General features: G+C 32.8%; 1 protein-coding gene across 7 annotated transcripts in view; it reads right to left on the bottom strand.

Moving 5' to 3' along the window:
* Positions 1 to 1,431: 1,431 nt before the first annotated feature.
* The window catches only part of LOC106068294 (early endosome antigen 1-like), a 70,373-nt gene continuing 51,785 nt past the window's right edge, over positions 1,432 to 20,019 (bottom strand). For 5 of the 7 annotated variants that reach the window (XM_056035264.1, XM_056035266.1, XM_056035268.1 and 2 more), the window contains 25 exons: positions 19,671 to 19,913; positions 18,419 to 18,649; positions 17,237 to 17,467; positions 17,038 to 17,121; positions 16,474 to 16,641; positions 16,111 to 16,353; positions 15,353 to 15,436; positions 15,159 to 15,242; positions 14,637 to 14,756; positions 13,950 to 14,165; positions 13,322 to 13,489; positions 13,037 to 13,204; positions 12,847 to 12,930; positions 12,321 to 12,488; positions 11,468 to 11,551; positions 8,751 to 8,918; positions 7,467 to 7,639; positions 6,898 to 6,930; positions 6,676 to 6,717; positions 6,483 to 6,576; positions 6,145 to 6,215; positions 5,831 to 5,933; positions 5,419 to 5,610; positions 4,795 to 4,887; positions 1,432 to 2,912 (listed from right to left, as the gene is read on the bottom strand). In XM_056035264.1, the coding sequence (XP_055891239.1) occupies positions 2,802 to 2,912; positions 4,795 to 4,887; positions 5,419 to 5,610; positions 5,831 to 5,933; positions 6,145 to 6,215; positions 6,483 to 6,576; positions 6,676 to 6,717; positions 6,898 to 6,930; positions 7,467 to 7,639; positions 8,751 to 8,918; positions 11,468 to 11,551; positions 12,321 to 12,488; positions 12,847 to 12,930; positions 13,037 to 13,204; positions 13,322 to 13,489; positions 13,950 to 14,165; positions 14,637 to 14,756; positions 15,159 to 15,242; positions 15,353 to 15,436; positions 16,111 to 16,353; positions 16,474 to 16,641; positions 17,038 to 17,121; positions 17,237 to 17,467; positions 18,419 to 18,649; positions 19,671 to 19,913 (3,456 nt within the window). In that variant the 3' untranslated portion in view covers positions 1,432 to 2,801. Of the gene's footprint in view, positions 2,913 to 4,368; positions 4,426 to 4,794; positions 4,888 to 5,418; positions 5,611 to 5,830; positions 5,934 to 6,144; positions 6,216 to 6,482; positions 6,577 to 6,675; positions 6,718 to 6,897; positions 6,931 to 7,466; positions 7,640 to 8,750; positions 8,919 to 11,467; positions 11,552 to 12,320; positions 12,489 to 12,846; positions 12,931 to 13,036; positions 13,205 to 13,321; positions 13,490 to 13,949; positions 14,166 to 14,636; positions 14,757 to 15,158; positions 15,243 to 15,352; positions 15,437 to 16,110; positions 16,354 to 16,473; positions 16,642 to 17,037; positions 17,122 to 17,236; positions 17,468 to 18,418; positions 18,650 to 19,670; positions 19,914 to 20,019 lie in introns of all 7 variants that reach the window. The other 2 variants (XM_056035269.1, XM_056035270.1) reach the window with 2 other exon arrangements.

Raw genomic sequence — 20,019 nt, 5'->3', positions numbered from 1 at the left:
CACTGGAAGAAATTTGTAACCTCTCTTTGCCACGCTCTTGTAATTAAGTTTGATTTGGATTTTATATCGAAAGAAGTTTTATTGTCAAAATCATCTGTTGGGGGTTTTAAACTAAATGATCTTTTTTTTTAACAAATTCAAAACCCCCTTAGCTATGCTCACAGAATTTGGTGAATTTAGTTTGCTTTAGAATAATATTGAAGAGAGGTTTCTATCTCAAAAACTCTCTGTAAGGGGATTTTAAACTCAAAACCATCTGAAGGGGTTTTCTTCTTCTTCTAGCCAGCTTTATTGCTGCTGAGCTGTGAACTCTTTTGCAGATTGTGCCAAGGAAAAATAGTGTGCTGTTTTCTTCAGTTGCTCAGCACTGTCGTATAGGGCGCTGGTTATGTTGGGCTGTAGTAGAAGTAGGGTCTGCCTAAGGTGGATTAGGAAAAGGCATTCAAAGAGGATATGGTTTACGGTTTCATAAGGGCGCAGTGTCTACAAAGGGGGAGTTGTGAGAATTTATTTCGTTCCAATGGTAATTTAACAGAGGTGTGTGTCCTGTTCTTAGTTGGAAAATTGTAGATTGCTCTTTTGTGGGGGAGGAAGTTAATACTGTCCAGTTTGTTAGGCATAGTCATTTCTTTGTACATGGCTCTGCCTGTGTTTCCTGATGCCCATTGGTTGAGCCACTCCTCTTTGTGAGGGGTTTTAAACTTTTAAGAAAAAGCCATCTGAAGGAGGGGGGTTTAAACTGACTGGAATGCGTAATTTGCTTTTTTTTTTGTATTGATGACGTATTTTTTAGCTTCAAACCCCCCTGGAGGGGTTTAAATTCAAAACGTCCTTAGAATTTTGAGTGTGTAATTTGCTTTTTTTACATTGAAGAGGTGGTTTTAACTGCAAATCCCGCTGGAGAGGGGTTTTAAAAACCAAACTCCTCTTGGCTACGCTCATAGAATATGGTGACTGATGAATGGATAGTCATATATTGAAGAAGGGGTTTTACTGTTAATTTAAAATCAAAATCTTCCTTAGCTATGCTATTGGAATTTGGGGATTGTTGTTTGCATAATTTTTTGTTGTGTTTTATAAAAGAGGAGGATTAACTGCAAAAACCCCTGATAGGGGGTTTTAAACTCAAAACCCCCCTTGGCTGCGCTGGACAAGTGATGGTCTAGTATTAAAATCTCACCTAAAATAAACAAAATCAAAGCATAACCCCAACTCCCCCCTGGCTACACCCATGTCCCCTAATATATATTTGAGAAGTAAAGGCAAGTTGGTCATTGTTCTGGCCAGTAACCCATCTACTTTAGAAACGATGAGCTTTACATCACCTGCTCCAATATATTGCAAGGTCTTTACCTATCTTTTGGAGACCAGCCTACTTGCTGTTTGGAAAATAACAATGATTTGCTTAACACAAGCAATGAATTGATTAAATGAATTGATTAAAAACTTTATTTTTTTTTTTTACATAATTCATTACAATAATAAAATTGACCAATCATTTATAGAAGGCCTGAACACAGAGCTGCAATGTCACAACCTGTGGGCAGATTAGACTGATAGCTTGTTACCTTGTCACAGGTCATGATGTCAATTGGTCTAAATAGCCCACTGGTTGCTGTCCCAGGTCAGTTGTTCAGGCCTTTCCTAACTTAGTAGTTTAAACATAAAAAAACAAATATAAGATCTTGTATTAAATGAAATACGGTATGCAGTTAAAAAAATGTACTAATAGAAAGGGATCATTTTACTAAAAAAAAATGTCTGACACTTTTCTTCACTTTGAAATATCCACTTAGCAAGAAAGAACAAACTTGACACCATCTATTATAAAAATAATGGCTTAGCTTATTTAATGTCAGAAATGTAAAGAGGGCATGAAATGATGGTTGAAGTTTGATTTCCATTTACAAATTTGCTAAACTTTTACAAAGGATAGAAATTAATATGTGAACATAAACAATGAACCCATGCCTGTTAACTGTAACATGTCAGCACAGGAGTAACTTTTCCTCCACCAATTCTTTCCAAAACAAACATGCCAGACATAATTATATATAATGCATTCATGTATAAAAGCTTTTATGGACGGATAAAGACTTCATTAGCACAGAAGTTTTATTACAAATTGATGAATGAAAACAAAATCTACGGCTACTAATACTTTTGAGAGTATGCAAAGAAAGCTAAAGATAATAAAATTATGAGCTGCAGAAAGTTGTATTTTTGGGTATAACATTTATCACAGAGTAAAAAAAAATGTTTGTAGCTTACAATTACGATACAAAACTTTAAAACAAAAGTTTTATAATGTAAGAAGAACAAAGATATAATGAACGTATATCTATTTATACAATTCAAGAATTGTGAAAAAAAGTACATAAATATATACAATACTGATGTATGTTTATTTTGATTTTACTAACTGCAAACCAGAATTAAAATTTGGTGTTAGCAACTTATAGACCTAGATATAATTGGAAATTTATTTTGTCTGTTCTTGAAGGTTTATAGTATGAATCAGAGTTAAAGATAATATCGACTAGACTTATTTAACATAACTAAAAATTATTTTATCCTCCATTCGCTTTCTTTAGATCATTAATACAAAATAAAACTTAGTTCAATACAAACAAAACTTAAAATGTGAGTTTTGCAATGAATTTTATAAAACGAAAGCTGAATATTTTTCATAATTAAAAGTTTGCTGCAATAAATACAATAATAAAATGGCTATTTGTTTACCAACAAGTACCATTAGTCCTTGGGAAACTAGTACTACATAGTAAATATCACAATAAGTTTTAATGCACTTTGATCACAGCACTTGCACATCTTGCCTTTTCAAGTTGGGTAGACAGGTCCCTAACTTTATCTGACCAATACTCACTACTCTCTTGCAGTTGAATAGATAACTGTTGAAATAGATACAATTAATTAATTTATTTTGTATGTTCCATTTTTAATATATTAAATTAAAATAATTATAACTGTTCCTATTTTAAAACGGAATGAGAACAATTATAACAAAAGTTAAGAATCATGTTACTGTTGTTAATGGAACTAAAACAATGGCAAGTTTTTTAAAAAGACAAAAAATGAAAAAAGTAATACAAGTATTTAGAATGATAAAAATATAAATTGAAAATCAAAACAATGTTTATGGGTTTTCAATACAATGAAAGCATCACTGGTTAGGAGGGGAGGGAGATACTAACTGAATAAGATAGATGGAAAGTAAGCTTGAAGTCTAAACACTTTGATTATTATTTAAATAAAACAAAAATTAACATGTTTACAATATTAAGGAGTCTTTTTTTTTTAATACTGCTACTTTATGTTAAGAAAGGACACAAGAGTACCAGTACTTTATGTTTGAAAAGAAATATAGAAACTTTGATGATAGGGTCGAGAATTTTGAAACTGTCTAGAAAAGTCTTTTGGGAGACTATAAACGTCAAACCTCTAACCTCTACCTATTGCATATACCAAAGGACCAGCATAACATAGCACTTTTACATTGGGGTGGGGGTGGGGTGTGTGTGTGTCCATCTATACCCCATTACAGTAGGTATATAGTAGGGAGCACCAACTAAAGCTCTTGACCTTGGGGTCATCTTTGGCTTTTATTTATTAGTCATTAGTGGTCAGTCATTTGTTCAGCTTTATATGACAGTAATATTAATTATCTGTCAAGCTATTATACTGCTCAAATGAAAGGTTAAATAAAACTTAATGCCTTTATGTTCTTGTTGATTTGTAAAAATTTCATGCCATGTTAATTACATTCAAAACATTCTATGGCGGCCTTCATTTAAATGGAGACAAAACATTAAATCATGACCAGCATTTTGTATATATGAATGTAAAAGGTTTAAATCCAAAGAATTAATTACTAAGAATATAGTTGCTATACATGTTTAAATGAAAATTATTTGAAAATACAGTCAAACTTGGTTAAATTTCATGAGGTAGCTTTGTTAACCATGCTACAGCTATAATTTCTAAGCAAGTTTTGAACATTTGCAGTTCTGATTACTATGGGATGACATTGATTTAGCAAGGCGTATTTTCACATCGAAGAAGTTTGGTACAACAAAAAACAAACTAGGTGCTCAATTTATCCAAGTTTTATGACATGAATTCTGAACTATTAGTTCATATAATGTTTTGTTTGAAGAAAATGAGTGAAATATAAGATAAATTCATTGAAGAAAAACAAAAAGTATGTTAGAGTACATCACATGTTAAGTGGAAGATAAGTACAATTAGTAATAGGAAGGCTTAAGAAACATTAATAAACATTGTTATGATGAAGATAACCAAAGTAGTATGAAGACTCAAGACTAAAAGTCAGTCATACTACCATACCTGTAAATAATTGGGAAAACTAACAGCTAGCTCTAACTGCTTTTAGGATTTGACTTTCTGTTGTCGAAATAAAGTGAACATTTTACATTTACAAAAAAAAAATACATTCCAAAAGCATCAACAAATTTAGCCACATTTAATTACACAAAATATTTCAAAGCTTGGTAAACAAAAGGTATAATATAATATAATTATAGTCATTTATTAAAAAAACAAACAATAACATAAATAATTCACTGAAATGAAACTGTTATTTAAAATTAATTTTTTTTTTTAAAGACGTGAAACTAATAACATCACTCAACAATCAGTGCATTGAAAGTAAAAAATTATTTTTAAACAGAACTCAAGTCAAAATCCCTGCTGCCCCCAAAAAACTAAAGAACACAAATGCTAGCTAGAAGGCAAAAGAAAATAACCATTTACCTCTCCAACTCTCTGTATCCAATAGGATTTGTCAAGACTGAGAGGATCTAATCCACTACTTTCTTCAGCTGCTTTACTCAATGCTATTCTAGACTGTCAAAAGAATAAAAAGAAATCAATTTAGTATCAGTTATTTGTTTTTCCAGTTGATAGTTAAAACCATCTCATACTCTTGTGACTAGTTAACATTTAAAAGTTTTAAATGAAGAGATGAGCCTAAAATAACGTAGGAATAGATCAATAGGATGGAGGAAATTAATTTTGACTGAGAATAATTTCATGCTGATCTGTTACTTCTTTTCAAGACATTCATTGCTCTAGCATACAAGGGAGGGAGGTAAAAAAAAAAGAGATTTACAGTATTTCTCATAAGGATAAACACAAAAATATTGGCATAGCTGGAAGGTAAAAGCTGTTTTTTTTTTAAAGCTCAAACACAAACCACTGGCAGTAGAAAAAGTTATCTAATGAGTCCTAGCCAAAATTTGTTTTATTAAAATGTTTTTTTAAAGTAATTTTGATACATTGAAAGTACCATGAAGATTATTCAGTAAATTTAACTTTGAAAACAATTATAGAGATTATTTATTGAACTTGAATGCACTATTTTTCAACATTTCTTACCAGTTTTTCAGGATCTTTAATTTGGTCTGATTTTTCAAAAAGTCGTTTGTATGCTCCTGACTCCAGCTGTGATCTCATGCTTTCCACCAACTGGTCTTTGCCCTGAAGCTGTAGCTCCAGATTTTGTCTGGTACTCAACTCTCTATCTAACTCACTGCGGAGCCTCAGGTTTTCTTTTTGTATGTTTGACAACTGGATAACAGAGAATCAAATGTGTACTATGAATACATGGATAACAGAATCAAATGTGTACTTTAAAGAACTGGACAACAGAGAATGTTTTTTTACTAAAGAGCAATTTTGTTTGTATAATTGAAAGCACTTTACAGAATGTCTGTTGTACAATTGTTTTAAAAGCATGGTTGCATTTTTCTATTAAAATTATTTATATAAGTTATTACAAATTCTTCACCTGTTGATTAAGTTTATGTATGTTTTCAATGTTTGACTTAAGTCGATGATGAAGATCTTCAATTGCTGCCTCTTTTGTTTTCAAATCTTCATCCTGTTCCACTCTGTTACAAAAAGTAGACAAAGATGGTATTAGGATTTACAAAATTGTAGCTCATGTCTGTTATTGAACTTATGTCTTTGCCTATTGCTTATGGGAATGAATTAATGAACTGCTATAACAAAAAAAAAAAGAAAAAAGATAAACTGCAGCTCCAATAATATTTTTGCATATAGTGTTATACATTATTAAGATTTAATCTAAGTTTAACATACTCATGTTCTTCCAGTCTACTCTTCAGCTGGTTGAGGATGATTTGTTGGTGGACAGAATGTGTTTGAAGTGCCTGATGAATACAGACAAAAACATTCTTATATAAATGTTAAAGTTTTTGATGCTTTGTAAAGAAATAAATCCTCCAAACTGAAAATATAGTTAATACATTTAAAAAAAAATAAATGTTTCTTTTACTACCAACTGGCTACACACAGTTTCTTTTTAAATTAATAATGCCATTACTTTATCATTATGCACATGATTTCTTATGAAAGTAGCCTACACCAAAAGTCAGACTATTACATGTCGTATCTTGTACATTTCTAAACTATATTACCTTAAACTTATCACTCTCTGCTAGTTTCTCTTCTAGCTCAATTTTAACTTTGCTGTAAGACTTCTGTAATTTTGTCACCTGGTCAAGAAGAGTTCTAAGGAAAACAAATCGTTACAAAAATAGAGACACTGACATTTTGTTTATTAAAATAAACTATCTGAGAAAAACTAAATGTTTACAAATGAATACATACTCCTTCTCAGCTGAGAGTACCATTATTGCTTTACTTTGCTCCCTGAAAGATTTGTAGAACTTTAAAAAAGTATTACAAACAAAATATTTATATTATACAAATATCTGAACAGATTTTATGAAATAAGAAAGAAAAAATAGATGTGTATCTATTAAATATACAAATATTCATTTTCAATTATGTTGTTAAATACCATATATTTCTTTTTGCATAAATTCTAACCTGATTTTATTTCCTAGTTTTTCATTGGCCAACCTGTATAACAATAACAGAAACAAAAATGAAGTATTAAGAAAATTAAAAATGAAAATATTATTTAAAAAAAATTAAGTTGAACAATAAAAACATTTTGCAAAATCTTTCTAATTGTAACAGTGTCTGACAACATTTGTGAAAATGGCAGTGTCACATTGTTCAAATATCAAACTCAATTCCAAGAAACTTTTCAAAATGCTTTTTTTTAAAGACAAAGAACAAAAAAAAATGAATTTCACTGAACTATCACAATCCAACCAAATTCTCACAAATCAAGAAGAAACAGTTGAGCCTGCTGCTTTTATTTCCTGTACTGGTACATCATTTACTCAAGTTGTCCACCCAAAGCAAAATAGTTCACTTGCTTGGCTCCCTCATCAGTATAGATGACAGGTCCTAGTCCCATACTCTCATACACCTCTTCATTTATCCATCTCCCTCTCTCCTCTCTATCGCACCAGGAAACAATGCCCATTCTCTCTAAACACTTTCTCCTCCACATTTTCTTATGCTGCCTCCTATCTAGCCAAACACACTTTTGTTCTTGCACCCAGGTGTTGACGTTCTGGACCACCAGCTCACTCTCCCTGTGTAGCCGATCTCCGTTGGATCGAGACTCTTCTAGGGCTGCCCGCAGGCCAGCTATCTCCTCATTGGCACTGCGGTAGTTTTGTTTCAGAAGCTCAAGCTCATTGATCAGTTTGCTAGACTGGGAAAAGAAATGTGAAATAAAGTTAGGGTCTGTTCTATTCTCATGAAACTAATCAACACATTGAACTCCTATGACTATATGAACAAAGAACAACAAAGTTACTAAATAACTGGATACTTAGCATTCAGACTAATGCTGTATTTTAAATTACACAAATTGACTTATTTCTTTGTCTCCTGCTGCTCAGAATGCCAGCACTAAGAATTTTTTAAAATTGTTACCTTTAGTTCCATCTCCTTTTTTTCCTTTTTAGTTTCTAATCAAAGTCTAAATGTTTTTTATTTATAATGCTTAGAAAATGTATGTGAGTTTAAAGATGTTTATATTTTAGTGCTTTTAGATGTATGGGGCTACTTTTGTAATCCACTAAAGACATACTTATAGTGAAAATGGAATAGAACAAATGTCTAAATATATTTCACACCCAATAAGAAAAAAAAACCCATTGAGATTTATAATATCAATGTCTATTTAAACAAGATAATATATGGAGTTTGTGTTACATATAACCTTGTGGGTGGTCCCTGAGGGTCAGTCATACACACATAGAATTAACCATAAAAAAATATAAACATACTTAGTTTTTTAAAAACAAAATCACACACCTTTAGAAAAACACACAAATAACTGTTGTACCTTTAGTCACAATTAACAATATTAATAATAATTAAAAAAAAACTTATTTATGTTACAAAAGACGTAACAGTTTGATTATTTCCCTTGTTATTGTACCTTGTGATCACTATACAGTAGCATAAGACTAAAAAATGGTAAAATCAGATTTTCAATGAAGCTTTCAATTTAGAAGGCCTAAACATGATAGTTGGATAGACAGCTCAAAACTAACAGCAGCTTTTCTTAGCAAAAGTTATAAAACACAAATTAAAAGCTACCTTGCAAAGTTATTTGTCATGTAAAATAAAACTTCAATCCCCCAGTAACATGCATTTACTTTTCTACAACTATGTCTGAACCCACTATTACACAACATCTACAGTTCTAGATAAATTCCTGATTTTTACATTGGAATTCACAATTACATATCATTGAATGTTCTACAATGATTTCTGTGTTTACAACAATGAAACCATTCCTTCTCACAGCTCACCTCCTCAGTGGCAGCCTTATATTTCTCCTGCAGAGAGCTGTACTCCACTTTCAACACAACAAACTCTTCCTCTCTGCTGGCCAGCTCTTGCAATGACTGCTTCTGTCTCTCCTGGCTGGAGACAAGATCCACCTGTAGTCCTGTGTACTTCTCTTCAAAATGTTGAAGCTTTGTTGGGAAAAGAGAAAAACACACCCATATTTCTGCATTTGCAAAGCACTTAATTATATCAATACACATAATAACGGAAGAAAATGTAACATCAAATGTCATAAAGACTCCTTCCTTCTAGACAATTTTATCTTCTTATCTTATATAATACAGACGTTACTTCAAAAAAGAAGATGATTACGTCCTACGCGTCTTGCATTTAGTCATGCATATTAACCAATGATTTAAATTCTGCCAAGTCACTGGTTTTCCTGGCTAGCTCAGGCAACCCATTCCATGCTCTAATAGCACTAGGGAAGAAGGAGTATTTGTACAAATTTTTCCTAGCATATGGGACGAGGAATGTGCCTTTATCTTTGTGTCTTTCAGAGTATTTTATTAAATTTTGTTTTTGTATTTGAAGATTATGGTTCAGTGTTTTATGTATGATTGCTACTCTACTTTTCTCAGCATTGTCAGAGACAAAAAAAAGGTAAGATGTTTTGAATATGTTTAAACAGGATCCTTAGGGCACACTGCCATGGAAGAAATCAAAGAAGACTAAGAAGATGAGAGCCTGACTTTGAGAAGTAGACCAACCAATTCAAAGATGAGAGCCTGACTTTGAGAAGTAGACCAATCAATTCAAAGATGAGAGCTTGACATTGAGAAGTAGACCAATCAATTCAAAGATGAGAGCTTGACATTGAGAAGTAGACCAACCAATTCAAAGATGAGAGCCTGACTTTGAGAAGTAGACCAACCAATTCAAAGATGAGAGCTTGACATTGAGAAGTAGACCAACCAATTCAAAGATGAGAGCCTGACATTGAGAAGTAGACCAACCAATTCAAAGATGAGAGCTTGACATTGAGAAGTAGACCAACCAATTCAAAGATGAGAGCCTGACATTGAGAAGTAGACCAACCAATTCAAAGATGAGAGCCTGACTTTGAGAAGTAGACCAACCAATTCAAAGATGAGAGCTTGACATTGAGAAGTAGACCAACCAATTCAAAGATGAGAGCCTGACATTGAGAAGTAGACCAACCAATTCAAAGATGAGAGCTTGACATTGAGAAGTAGACCAACCAATTCAAAGATGAGAGCCTGACATTGAGAAGTAGACCAACCAATTCAAAGATGAGAGCTTGACATTGAGAAGTAGACCAACCAATTCAAAGATGAGAGCTTGACATTGAGAAGTAGACCAACCAATTCAAAGATGAGAGCCTGACATGGAGAAGTAGACCAACCAATTCAAAAATGAGAGCCTGACATTGAGAAGTAGACCAACCAATTCTAAGATAAGAGCCTGACATGGAAAAGTAGACCAACCAATTCAAAGATGAGAGCCTGACATTGAGAAGTAGACCAACCAATTCAAAGATAAGAGCTTGACATTGAGAAGTAGACCAACCAATTCAAAGATGAGAGCTTGACATTGAGAAGTAGACCAACCAATTCAAAGATGAGAGCCTGACATTGAGAAGTAGACCAACCAATTCAAAGATGAGAGACTGACTTTGAGAAGTAGACCAACCAATTCAAAGATGAGAGCCTGACATTGAGAAGTAGACCAACCAATTCAAAGATGAGAGCCTGACTTTGAGAAGTAGACCAACCAATTCAAAGATGAGAGGCTGACATTGAGAAGTAGACCAACCAATTCAAAGATGAGAGCCTGACATGGAGAAGTAGACCAACCAATTCAAAGATGAGAGCCTGACATTGAGAAGTAGACCAACCAATTCAAAAATGTCAGCCTGACTTTGAGAAGTAGACCAACCAATTCAAAGATGTCAGCCTGACTTTGAGAAGTAGACCAACCAATTCAAAGATGTCAGCCTGACTTTGAGAAGTAGACCAACCAATTCAAAGATGAGAGCTTGACATTGAGAAGTAGACCAACCAATTCAAAAATGAGAGCCTGACATGGAGAAGTAGACCAACCAATTCAAAGATGAGAGCTTGACATTGAGAAGTAGACCAACAAATTCAAAGATGAGAGCCTGACATTGAGAAGTAGACCAATCAATTAAAAAATGAGAGCCTGACATGGAGAAGTAGACCAACCAATTCAAAGATGAGAGCCTGACATGGAGAAGTAGACCAACCAATTCAAAGATGAGAGCCTGACTTTGAGAAGTAGACCAACCAATTCAAAGATGAGAGCCTGACATGGAGATGTAGACCAACCAATTCAAAGATGAGAGCCTGACTTTGAGAAGTAGACCAACCAATTCATTATTTGAGCACAGCAGAGAACTAAGACAGATGGCATGAAGTTAGGAATAAGTGATCATTGAACACACACACACATCCACTCATATACACATGGGAACTGGAAAAGAAGAAAAAGTAAAGAAAATTTTAAAATGTATTATTAATTGAATCACCATCTTCTTTTCCTCTGGAAAATAAAGTAATTCCTATTTTTGAGGTGACACAACACTGCCTCACCTTTTAAGAAGTTTTTATATTTGAATGTTCACATTTATGAGTATAAAAGAAAGACTTCATAAATATGTTGTGGATACAAATGAAAACAGCACTCTTAGAGTTACCTCTTCATCTGTGGCTTTGTTAATTTCCTGAGTTTTCCTTAATTCTTGCTGAAGCTTTCTGAGTTTCTCATCATAGAACATGATCTGTAAAATAAATTGATCATTTAATGATAAGTAGATGTTTTGAGTTACTGAATTTAACTTATTAGCTCTTAATCTTGTTGATTGGTCAAATTTTATAGGAAAAACTAGTGATTTGTTGTAAAAACTTTTCAATAAAAAGAATTCTTCTGTCTTGTACAGTATTCTACATTTTTAAAAAATCTAAACTTGAATAATTAATTCTTTTAGTGAAAACCAGATGTTTTAAGAATTTTGTGTTAGTTTCTAATTGATGAAATAAATAAAATAAAAAGTGAGTGTCATGGAGAGAAGCAGATGACAGATCATGTGTGGTGTCCCAACAGACAAATGGATAAGGTGAAGGGTGAGCCTAAAAATGAATCATGGATGATACCTTGTTTCCTTATACTATTATTGTATACAATTATTTAAAATGTAATTTCTTGTTAAATTTGTTAAAGACAAAGCTTATATTTGGGGAAAAAGCATTAATTATTTTGTATCAATCATTTAGTTAATTTTTAATACATCTAGATTAACAATTATAAATTTGTGCATTTGTGAAGTTTCACCTTGAGAATGGGAAGTGGGAGAAATAACATGTAAAAGATTCCGACCAGACAGACAGACGCAGTGAGTAAATATAAACTTTGTGAGAATTTTTTGTGTGTATTTTGTACAATATTCTTTTTTTTTTTAAATTGGGATGTCAATGATAACTTTCACACACAGAGTAGGAGCGTATAAAAAATAAAGAGTGTCAGAGGTCACTGCACATGACATTGCTAACCTCTTCTTTCATGGAGTTATTCTGCTGAGCCAACTTAGCAGACTCAGTCTTCAAATTAGCCAGTTGCCGAGACTTCTCTGTTAGCTGTTCCATAGACTCTTTATGATTACCTTGGACAGTGGTTAGCTGGACCTTTAACTCATGAATCTTTGCATCAGCTTCCATCAACTGTTGAAAACATACAGAAATAAGAAATATTACAGACATTTAAGTCTATTGAGTTCTGTTTTTAGATGTCATTCCTTATACAGTAAGATGAATCTTTCAAAACATTATAAGCTCATTATTTAAACACTAAAATTAAGGGTCCATATTTTGTCATATGCTAAGCTACAAAAGTTTAAACTTTATGACAATGAAGACAAAGAGAAATCTATTAGACAATATTTTTATTTGAAACATGACCCAACTCAATAATATCTAGAAAATGTTGAGGTTCTAGTAATATTTGTAATGCCATTGTTCCTGATTTGAGAACTGTCTAATTTTGTTCTATTAATTTTCATATTAAGTTTATCCTACTTACATCGGAACTAGATCTGCGATATTGCTCCTGCAATTTTTCATGGTCAGTTTGAAGCTTGCTCAAAGTGTCCTCATAACGAGATATCTGTAAGTGATAAGTTTTACATCCAAATTATCACATAAAGACATAACATATGGCAATACATTCTCTAAGACTATCTGCACAGCGTTCCATAACTTGCAATACTCACTTCTTGAGTATGATGTCTGGCTTGCTTTTGGCTTGCCTGTAAGTTCATGTTAGACAATCGGAGCTGTCCTTCTCTTTCTGCCAGGACTTCACTAGTCTCCCTGTTTTTATTGTGTAGGTCATCAATCTCACGTCGATGTCTAGCTATCTGATCCTCTCTGGCTTGTATCTTAAGAAAAGTTAAAGAAGATATGTTAGTTAATTCAAATAGACTTTTTATTACAAAACAAAACAAAAACCAACATATTTTGACTGTAATAACTTAATACAGGAATCAAATGCTCACTCTTTCCTGGTGTTCTCTGATCTGTTTCTGCAGGGCCTCAATGTCTGCCTGCAGATCCAGCCCAACTTTCTTGCTGGCACTCAGCTGTCTGACTGTCTCACCATGCCTGTCTCTCTCTGCTCTCAGCTCTGTCTGCAACTGTCCAAGTATATGTTCTTGCTGCTCTACCTGCTCATTCAATGAATATTATTTTAGGGCTATAGAAGTAGTGGGATGCAAAATGTATACCTTTTTGTTTCTATAGTCCCAGTTATTTTGATATTAAAGATCAAATAAGTTAATATTTGTTTTCCTTTGAAAAATACTACTGTCTTATGATAGATAGATAGGTTTGGGATAGGATGTAGATTATCTTGAACTCTCAAAGAATATCTGGAAACATAAAATATGTCTCCTTTTCAGCTTAGAATTCCATAAGAATTGTCAAGTTGGTGACATGCTGTAGCATTATAATTACATAATTAATAAATATAAAATATGTGTCTACACTAAGCAAACAAAACGTATAAACATAATACAAGGACACATCCTCCATCTTGCCTAATAAGAGTGATTTAAAAATATGCTGAGGCAAACCATTGCATCATTAAGTTTCTCTACCCAGCATATGTCTATGATGAATGTATACCTGGTCAGAGAGCATCTTCTCTTGTTCTCTAGCACCAGTCAGTTCCAACTCCAGTTTGTGTGCCTGTTGTTTGTGTCCCACACCCTCCTGAATAGAAGCATGGAACTCTTCTTTAGCTGCCATCAGATCCTTGCGAAGCTTGTTGATTGTAGTTTTCTGTTCCTCCATTTCCTCCTCATAACTGGCAATCCTTTCTCTGGCAGTTTTCAATTCAGTCTGTTGTATTTGATTCAAAAATAATTTGAGTTAATTATTCATTGTTATAATGAAAGAGCTCTTTATAACTACCAGTAGTTGGATATTTCTGAAGTTTCAAGTAATAAACTTAAACTGCTTATATAAACCATGTAACTGTTGCTATGTGGAGCTGAAGATACACTAAGAAATAATAGTAAGCTCTATGTAATGATTTCGATGTAACCATAGTTAAAATGTTACTTTTTAAAAATTTAGTTGATGCAACTAATTATATATTAAGTATATTAATTATAAACAGTACAATTGCTAGAAATGTTTTTAAAAAAGTTGAAATAATGAAAAACATGAAATAACAACAAAACATGATCAAAAACATAACAAACAAAGCCAAACAAACAAACAAACATGTAAAACAACTTGTTCTACTTGAAACTCAAAATCAAGGTAACACTGGATTCTTTTGAGGAGTATGTCACATTTGATTCTCACCTGAAGTTTCCTGATGTTCTGTTCATGTCTCACAACTTCTGTCACCCTCTGACTCAACTGGTCCTGGGTTGACTGTAGGCTTTGTTGGATCAGACTTAACTTTTCTTCATGGTGGGCAAGCTAGGCAAATATTTAATGAATGAAACATTTTTAAGTATGCCAAAAATTTAGGACAGCAACCCCATTAATACTCAGTGAGTACTCTGCTGTACTGCACAATTCAACAAAATATTAAATGAATGTTAATTTATTTATGTAAGAACAATACTTAAAAACAAAGATCATGCAAGTTAAGAATTGGATTTTCATTAGCAATTAGTTAAGAGTACATTTTAAATTGAATCATTTATATACTGTTTGTGTAGCAACCATATGCTGTACAGAATTGTATAATATAAAAGGAATCATTGGTATGCTGTTTCAGGGATTATTTGTATATTGTTAAGTTTGTTAAGTGTTAAAATGGTAATTTTTTTAAAAACATACTTGTAGAAATACACACAAAAAAGCTTGTGAACTTACTTCCTGGGCACAATCTTTATATTGCGACCTGGCTTCATTCAAATCTTGTTTCAATGTTTCACATGAACTTTTCAAGTCTACAATCTTGACAGGTAAACAGAAGTAAAGATTATTTGACAAGATATTAGCTGTCAGAAAGAGAAATATTATATTAATGACATTATCTAATTACAGTGACTTGGGCTTCCACTTACATTTCCTTCTAGCTGTTTGTTGTATCCATGCACTTGGTTCAACTCCAACTTGGCTTCATGAAGACTACGTTCAAGTTTCTCAATCTATGGTGCAAAAAATGTAAATAATTGTGTTTAGTCCCCAACAAAAATGTTTCCTATTAGGCTAAATTAGTCATAAGAAAAATCCCTCCTATAATTAATTGTACAAGTCAGTATCAATAGTCTTTACTCCTATAACTAATTGTACAAGTCAGTATCCTTTTGTGTAAATGTGTGTAGACACATTTTTAATAATAGACTTGTTCTGTCATGTAATAAACAAAACATTTTAAATTAATAACGAGAACAAATGTTCTCTATAAGAGAACAAATGTTCTCTATAAACAAAATAATGTCATTTGCAGAAAGAAAAACAAAAGGGAACTATATCAGCCCCCCAAAAAATATATATATAAATATTTTTTAAAATAAGAGCTTATATTTATTGAAGAGCACCATTTAATTGCTGCCATATCTATCAAAGTTTTATCTCCCCTTTTTCTATATAAAAAAAAAATTATTATTTACCATTGATTGATTAACTATTTGGTTAATTTTCTATTGATTCATGTGTTGTCATTGACAATAAATAATTGAACAAAATTGCAACTTGATAAGAGAAAAGGTAGTGGGAGAAAAAAGTGTAAAAGCATCAACTCAGACAGACAAACAGAGTGACTTAATAAAAGCTTTGTAAAAATGAAAGACATCTATGAATTGAAATCATTAGTCCCCACCTCCTCAACTTTCATGCGTATGTCTTCCCTGCAGGTTGCAATCTCTGCCTCGTTTCTCTTAATTTCTCCTTCCTTGCTGCCGATGTCATGCTCTGCATGCTGCAGCTGTGTCTGTGTTTGGTTCAGTTGTCTATCCAAGGTGGCCACCTGGTCTTCAAATCTGCAGACTTCACTCTTGTGGCGTTGATGTGCCGAGGCCAAATTAAGCTGCAGTTGTTGAATGTTGCCTTCTAGTTTCTCAATCTGGCAAGTCAAACATAAAAATGAAGGAATTGATTATTGAGATGTGAACAAATAATATGTGTAAATGATGTTTTTTATGTGAAGCTTTTTCTTATCAACTCTTGTGGAGAGCCTATTCACCTCATTGAGTGCCGTGGTCCTGTCATCTTTAGTCTGCTGCAGCTCAGATTGGCAAAGATTTAGCTCAGACTTGAGCTGCTCAATGAACCTGACCTTGCCCTCCATGTCTACTCTATTCTCTTCCAGTTGGTATTCCAGTCCAGTAATCTGGTCTAATTTGTCAGCAAACTGGGAAGAGTAAAACATGGCTCCTCAATATACAAAATTGGATTCACTTAATATCCTATAGTTTATCTACTTCAAGAGCTTACAATAAGTAAAACAATCATGCATATCTTACCGTTATCTACTGAGAGAGCTTACAGTTAGTAAAACAATCATGCATATCTTACCATTATCTACTGAGAGAGCTTACAGTTAGTAAAACAATCATGCATATCTTACCATTTTCTACTGAGAGAGCTTACAGTAAGTAAAACAATCATGCATATCTTACCGTTATCTACTGAGAGAGCTTACAGTAAGTAAAACCATTGTGCAGACTTACTTCTGTCACAGTTACTATGTTTCATTTTGATAATAGCTAATTAGAGAGCTTACAGTAAGTAAAACATTTAGACTTACCTCTCTGTCAGAGTGACTATGGTCTGTCTGATAAGTTAGAAGTTTGTTTTCAAAATCATGAGCCTTTTCTTCATGTTGCAATGCCTATCAAGTACATCAAAGCAGTTCATCATTTATGGAATTATATGTTTAAAACTATACATATATAACTTTATATCTAATTGACATTAATGTTAAAACTAGTGACCACATATATTACCAAATGTTGAGAATCTTGAACTCTGTCCTTAAGTTCCTTGTTGGCATCTTCCACCTCTTTGATACGAAAATGTGCAGACCTCAGCTCTTTCTGAGTGGACTCTAACTCTCCAGTCAGCTGGTGTATCATGTCTTCACAACGGCTGATCTCCTCCTTTCTTTCAGAATAGGCCCTGTCCAAACCTTCCAATTCAGATCTCTGTTGCTCTATGGTGGCTTCTCTCTCTAGTTCCTGTAAAGAGCAAAACAAAGTTAATGTTTGTAGCTTTTTTTAGGAGTGCACATTGGCAACACTAAGCCTTGTTAATGCATCTGTTCTCAACAAATAATTTCCTTGCAATGAATAACATTCTTGTATACCTTGCAATCTTTACTACACAAATAACCAAAAGTTCAAAGACTCTTTGAACGAGGTGCAAGCATTTCATTGGGAGGGAAAATAAGGGAACAGCAAAACAACAATTTAAACATTTTGGAAGCTGATACAGAACATTCATAAATAGGAGTGCATGGGTGAATATTGAGAGTCAGTCAGTGACGGAATATTAAGTCTGTAAGTATTCGTTTTTTCTAGTCCTTTGTTTAATTTTGATTTTTCACCTATTAATTTTAAACAGTGGTATATGTCACATTTATTAGTATGTTCAAGTGGATTCATTATCAATTTAATTAAATATGCAATTAAGTCTACAAAAATTTTTTTTCTCATCTAAGTCTGTTTTATATACATGACAAGGTCAAATAGTCTATTAGGAACTCTGATGGAACTCACAGTACAAGAGATGGAGTAATTACACCTTTGTGACACTATTAGCTAGTGAATAGGAGCACAGTTAAACATTTTAACAAGTAAGCGAGTGGTAAAGATTTGGTTGATGAGGTAATGCCTCTGACTCAAAAGTGAAATTTAAATACTTATGGTTCTGATCTTGGTATATAGATAAAAAAAAATATGAGTTGGAAAATCAAATAGCTATTTAAAATATTCTTCAATACTAACATAATTTTAGGCAAATGAATTTTTATTTTATACTTTTCAAATTCATCAGCAATTAATGTTTGACTATTGCATTCTAAGTATTAAATGTTAAAGCTAAGTAGTTTTTTTTTTTTTACAAGTTTTCTAGTTTCTAAAAGATTATGATAATCAAAGTATAAAAAAACATAAATGCTAAATTTTTACCTGGTTTCTACTATCTGAGAGTTTTTCTTGGAGAGATGCTACAGTGGTTTCTAAATGATTAATCTGATTGGTTGCCTGAGTGTACTTCTGCTTGTAACTGCCAAGAGCAGAGTCCAACTTTTCAATATCTTCATTGGCTGCCTCCAACTGGCTTTGCGAGATAACCAACTGTTGCCTGGTCTCTGACAGGATGTTCTCTTGCTGTTTCAGAAGATCACTTTGTCGACGAATCTGGAAGTCGAAGCAAAAAACAGCATGATTCCAGAGTATTCTTTGTACAAACAAATTATTCATTTTGTTACTCAAGAAGAAACATTAGATATGCTGGGTTATAGTTTATTTTAGAAAATAATTGAAAGGTAAATTGTATACTGTTAACTTGATATTTGAAATCATTAATGAATGTAATTTTTAAATTTCAATAGATCAGATCTCTGGAAGGCTAACATGTATATAATATTGTCATGTCTTATTCACAACGGTGAATAAAAAGTTCTTAAGACTTCATATATTATTGCATTGTCAATAGCACAAAGCCATACACAGGGTATGAGAGTTTGATTATGCCAGCAGCTATTATGCAATTTGGGCAAACAAATCATGTTACAAAGGGATTCTACTAATATTGTATGAAAAAGTTTGAGAACTTCTGGTCTAGACTTCTTTTCTTCTGTCTGGATCTGTTTCATCAAACAAGAATTTTTAAGTTGATTTATATATGTGCTTAAGAAGGATTTTTTATTGGGGGGAGGATTTGTGGGTGAGGTAAAAATGTAATATGTAAATGTAATAATCTCTCATTCATTAGTTATGAAGAGCAATGTAATCACTCATACAAAAAGTCAGCTTCATAAAGGAGGAATTGTCTTTTTGAAAAATCTTTTTTTTTTATGTTACTTGTTTTTTTTTTCATTTCTTGTTTCATTTCTTCGTTATATTTCAATAGTTCTTGCATAACCATTATTTCACAAAGCACACATCATATACTTTTTAAAATTCTGCCACAAAGTTTTATTCTGTTAATAATAAACTTTATTTGTAAATTAATCTCTTAGCATAGCTAAAAAAATTAAAGACAATTTTGTTTTCTCTGGATGATTCAACAATTGGTCAGACTGAATCCTCAACATCTTTTTAGATCACCCCTAACTCTTAAGTATTCTAAACAGTTTAATACATGTTTATCTAGATTGTAAGTTTCACAAATTTCTATTCTGATATGCAAATACACTCATCTAAAGTATTAACTCACTTCATTAGCATTTTCATCTTGCAAATTTTTGTATCTTGTTAGGTCATCATTCAGACCAGCTATGGTGACTTTAAGATCAGCATTGGACCTCTTAAACTCACTCAGCTCATTGCGGGTCATGTCAAGATCTTCCTTCACCAGGTCCAGATCTTCCTGCAAGCGTGACTGCTCCACAGCAGCATTGCTTTTGGCCACCTGTAAGTCTGATTTAAGTTGCTCAATTGTTCGCATATGGTTTTTTGCCTGTTAGAAAATCAAGCTTTTCTATCAGCAAATGACAAACTCCATTAGTTATATAATATTTGAAGTTACACATGTTTGTATTGATGATATTTTTAAATCTTGCTAC

The sequence above is a fragment of the Biomphalaria glabrata genome, chromosome 7 (genome assembly GCF_947242115.1).
Source record: "Biomphalaria glabrata chromosome 7, xgBioGlab47.1, whole genome shotgun sequence".
Classification (NCBI taxonomy): Eukaryota; Metazoa; Mollusca; class Gastropoda; family Planorbidae; genus Biomphalaria; species Biomphalaria glabrata.
The sequence above is the reverse complement of the archived record's forward strand: the minus strand, read 5'-3'. Positions and strand labels throughout refer to the sequence as shown.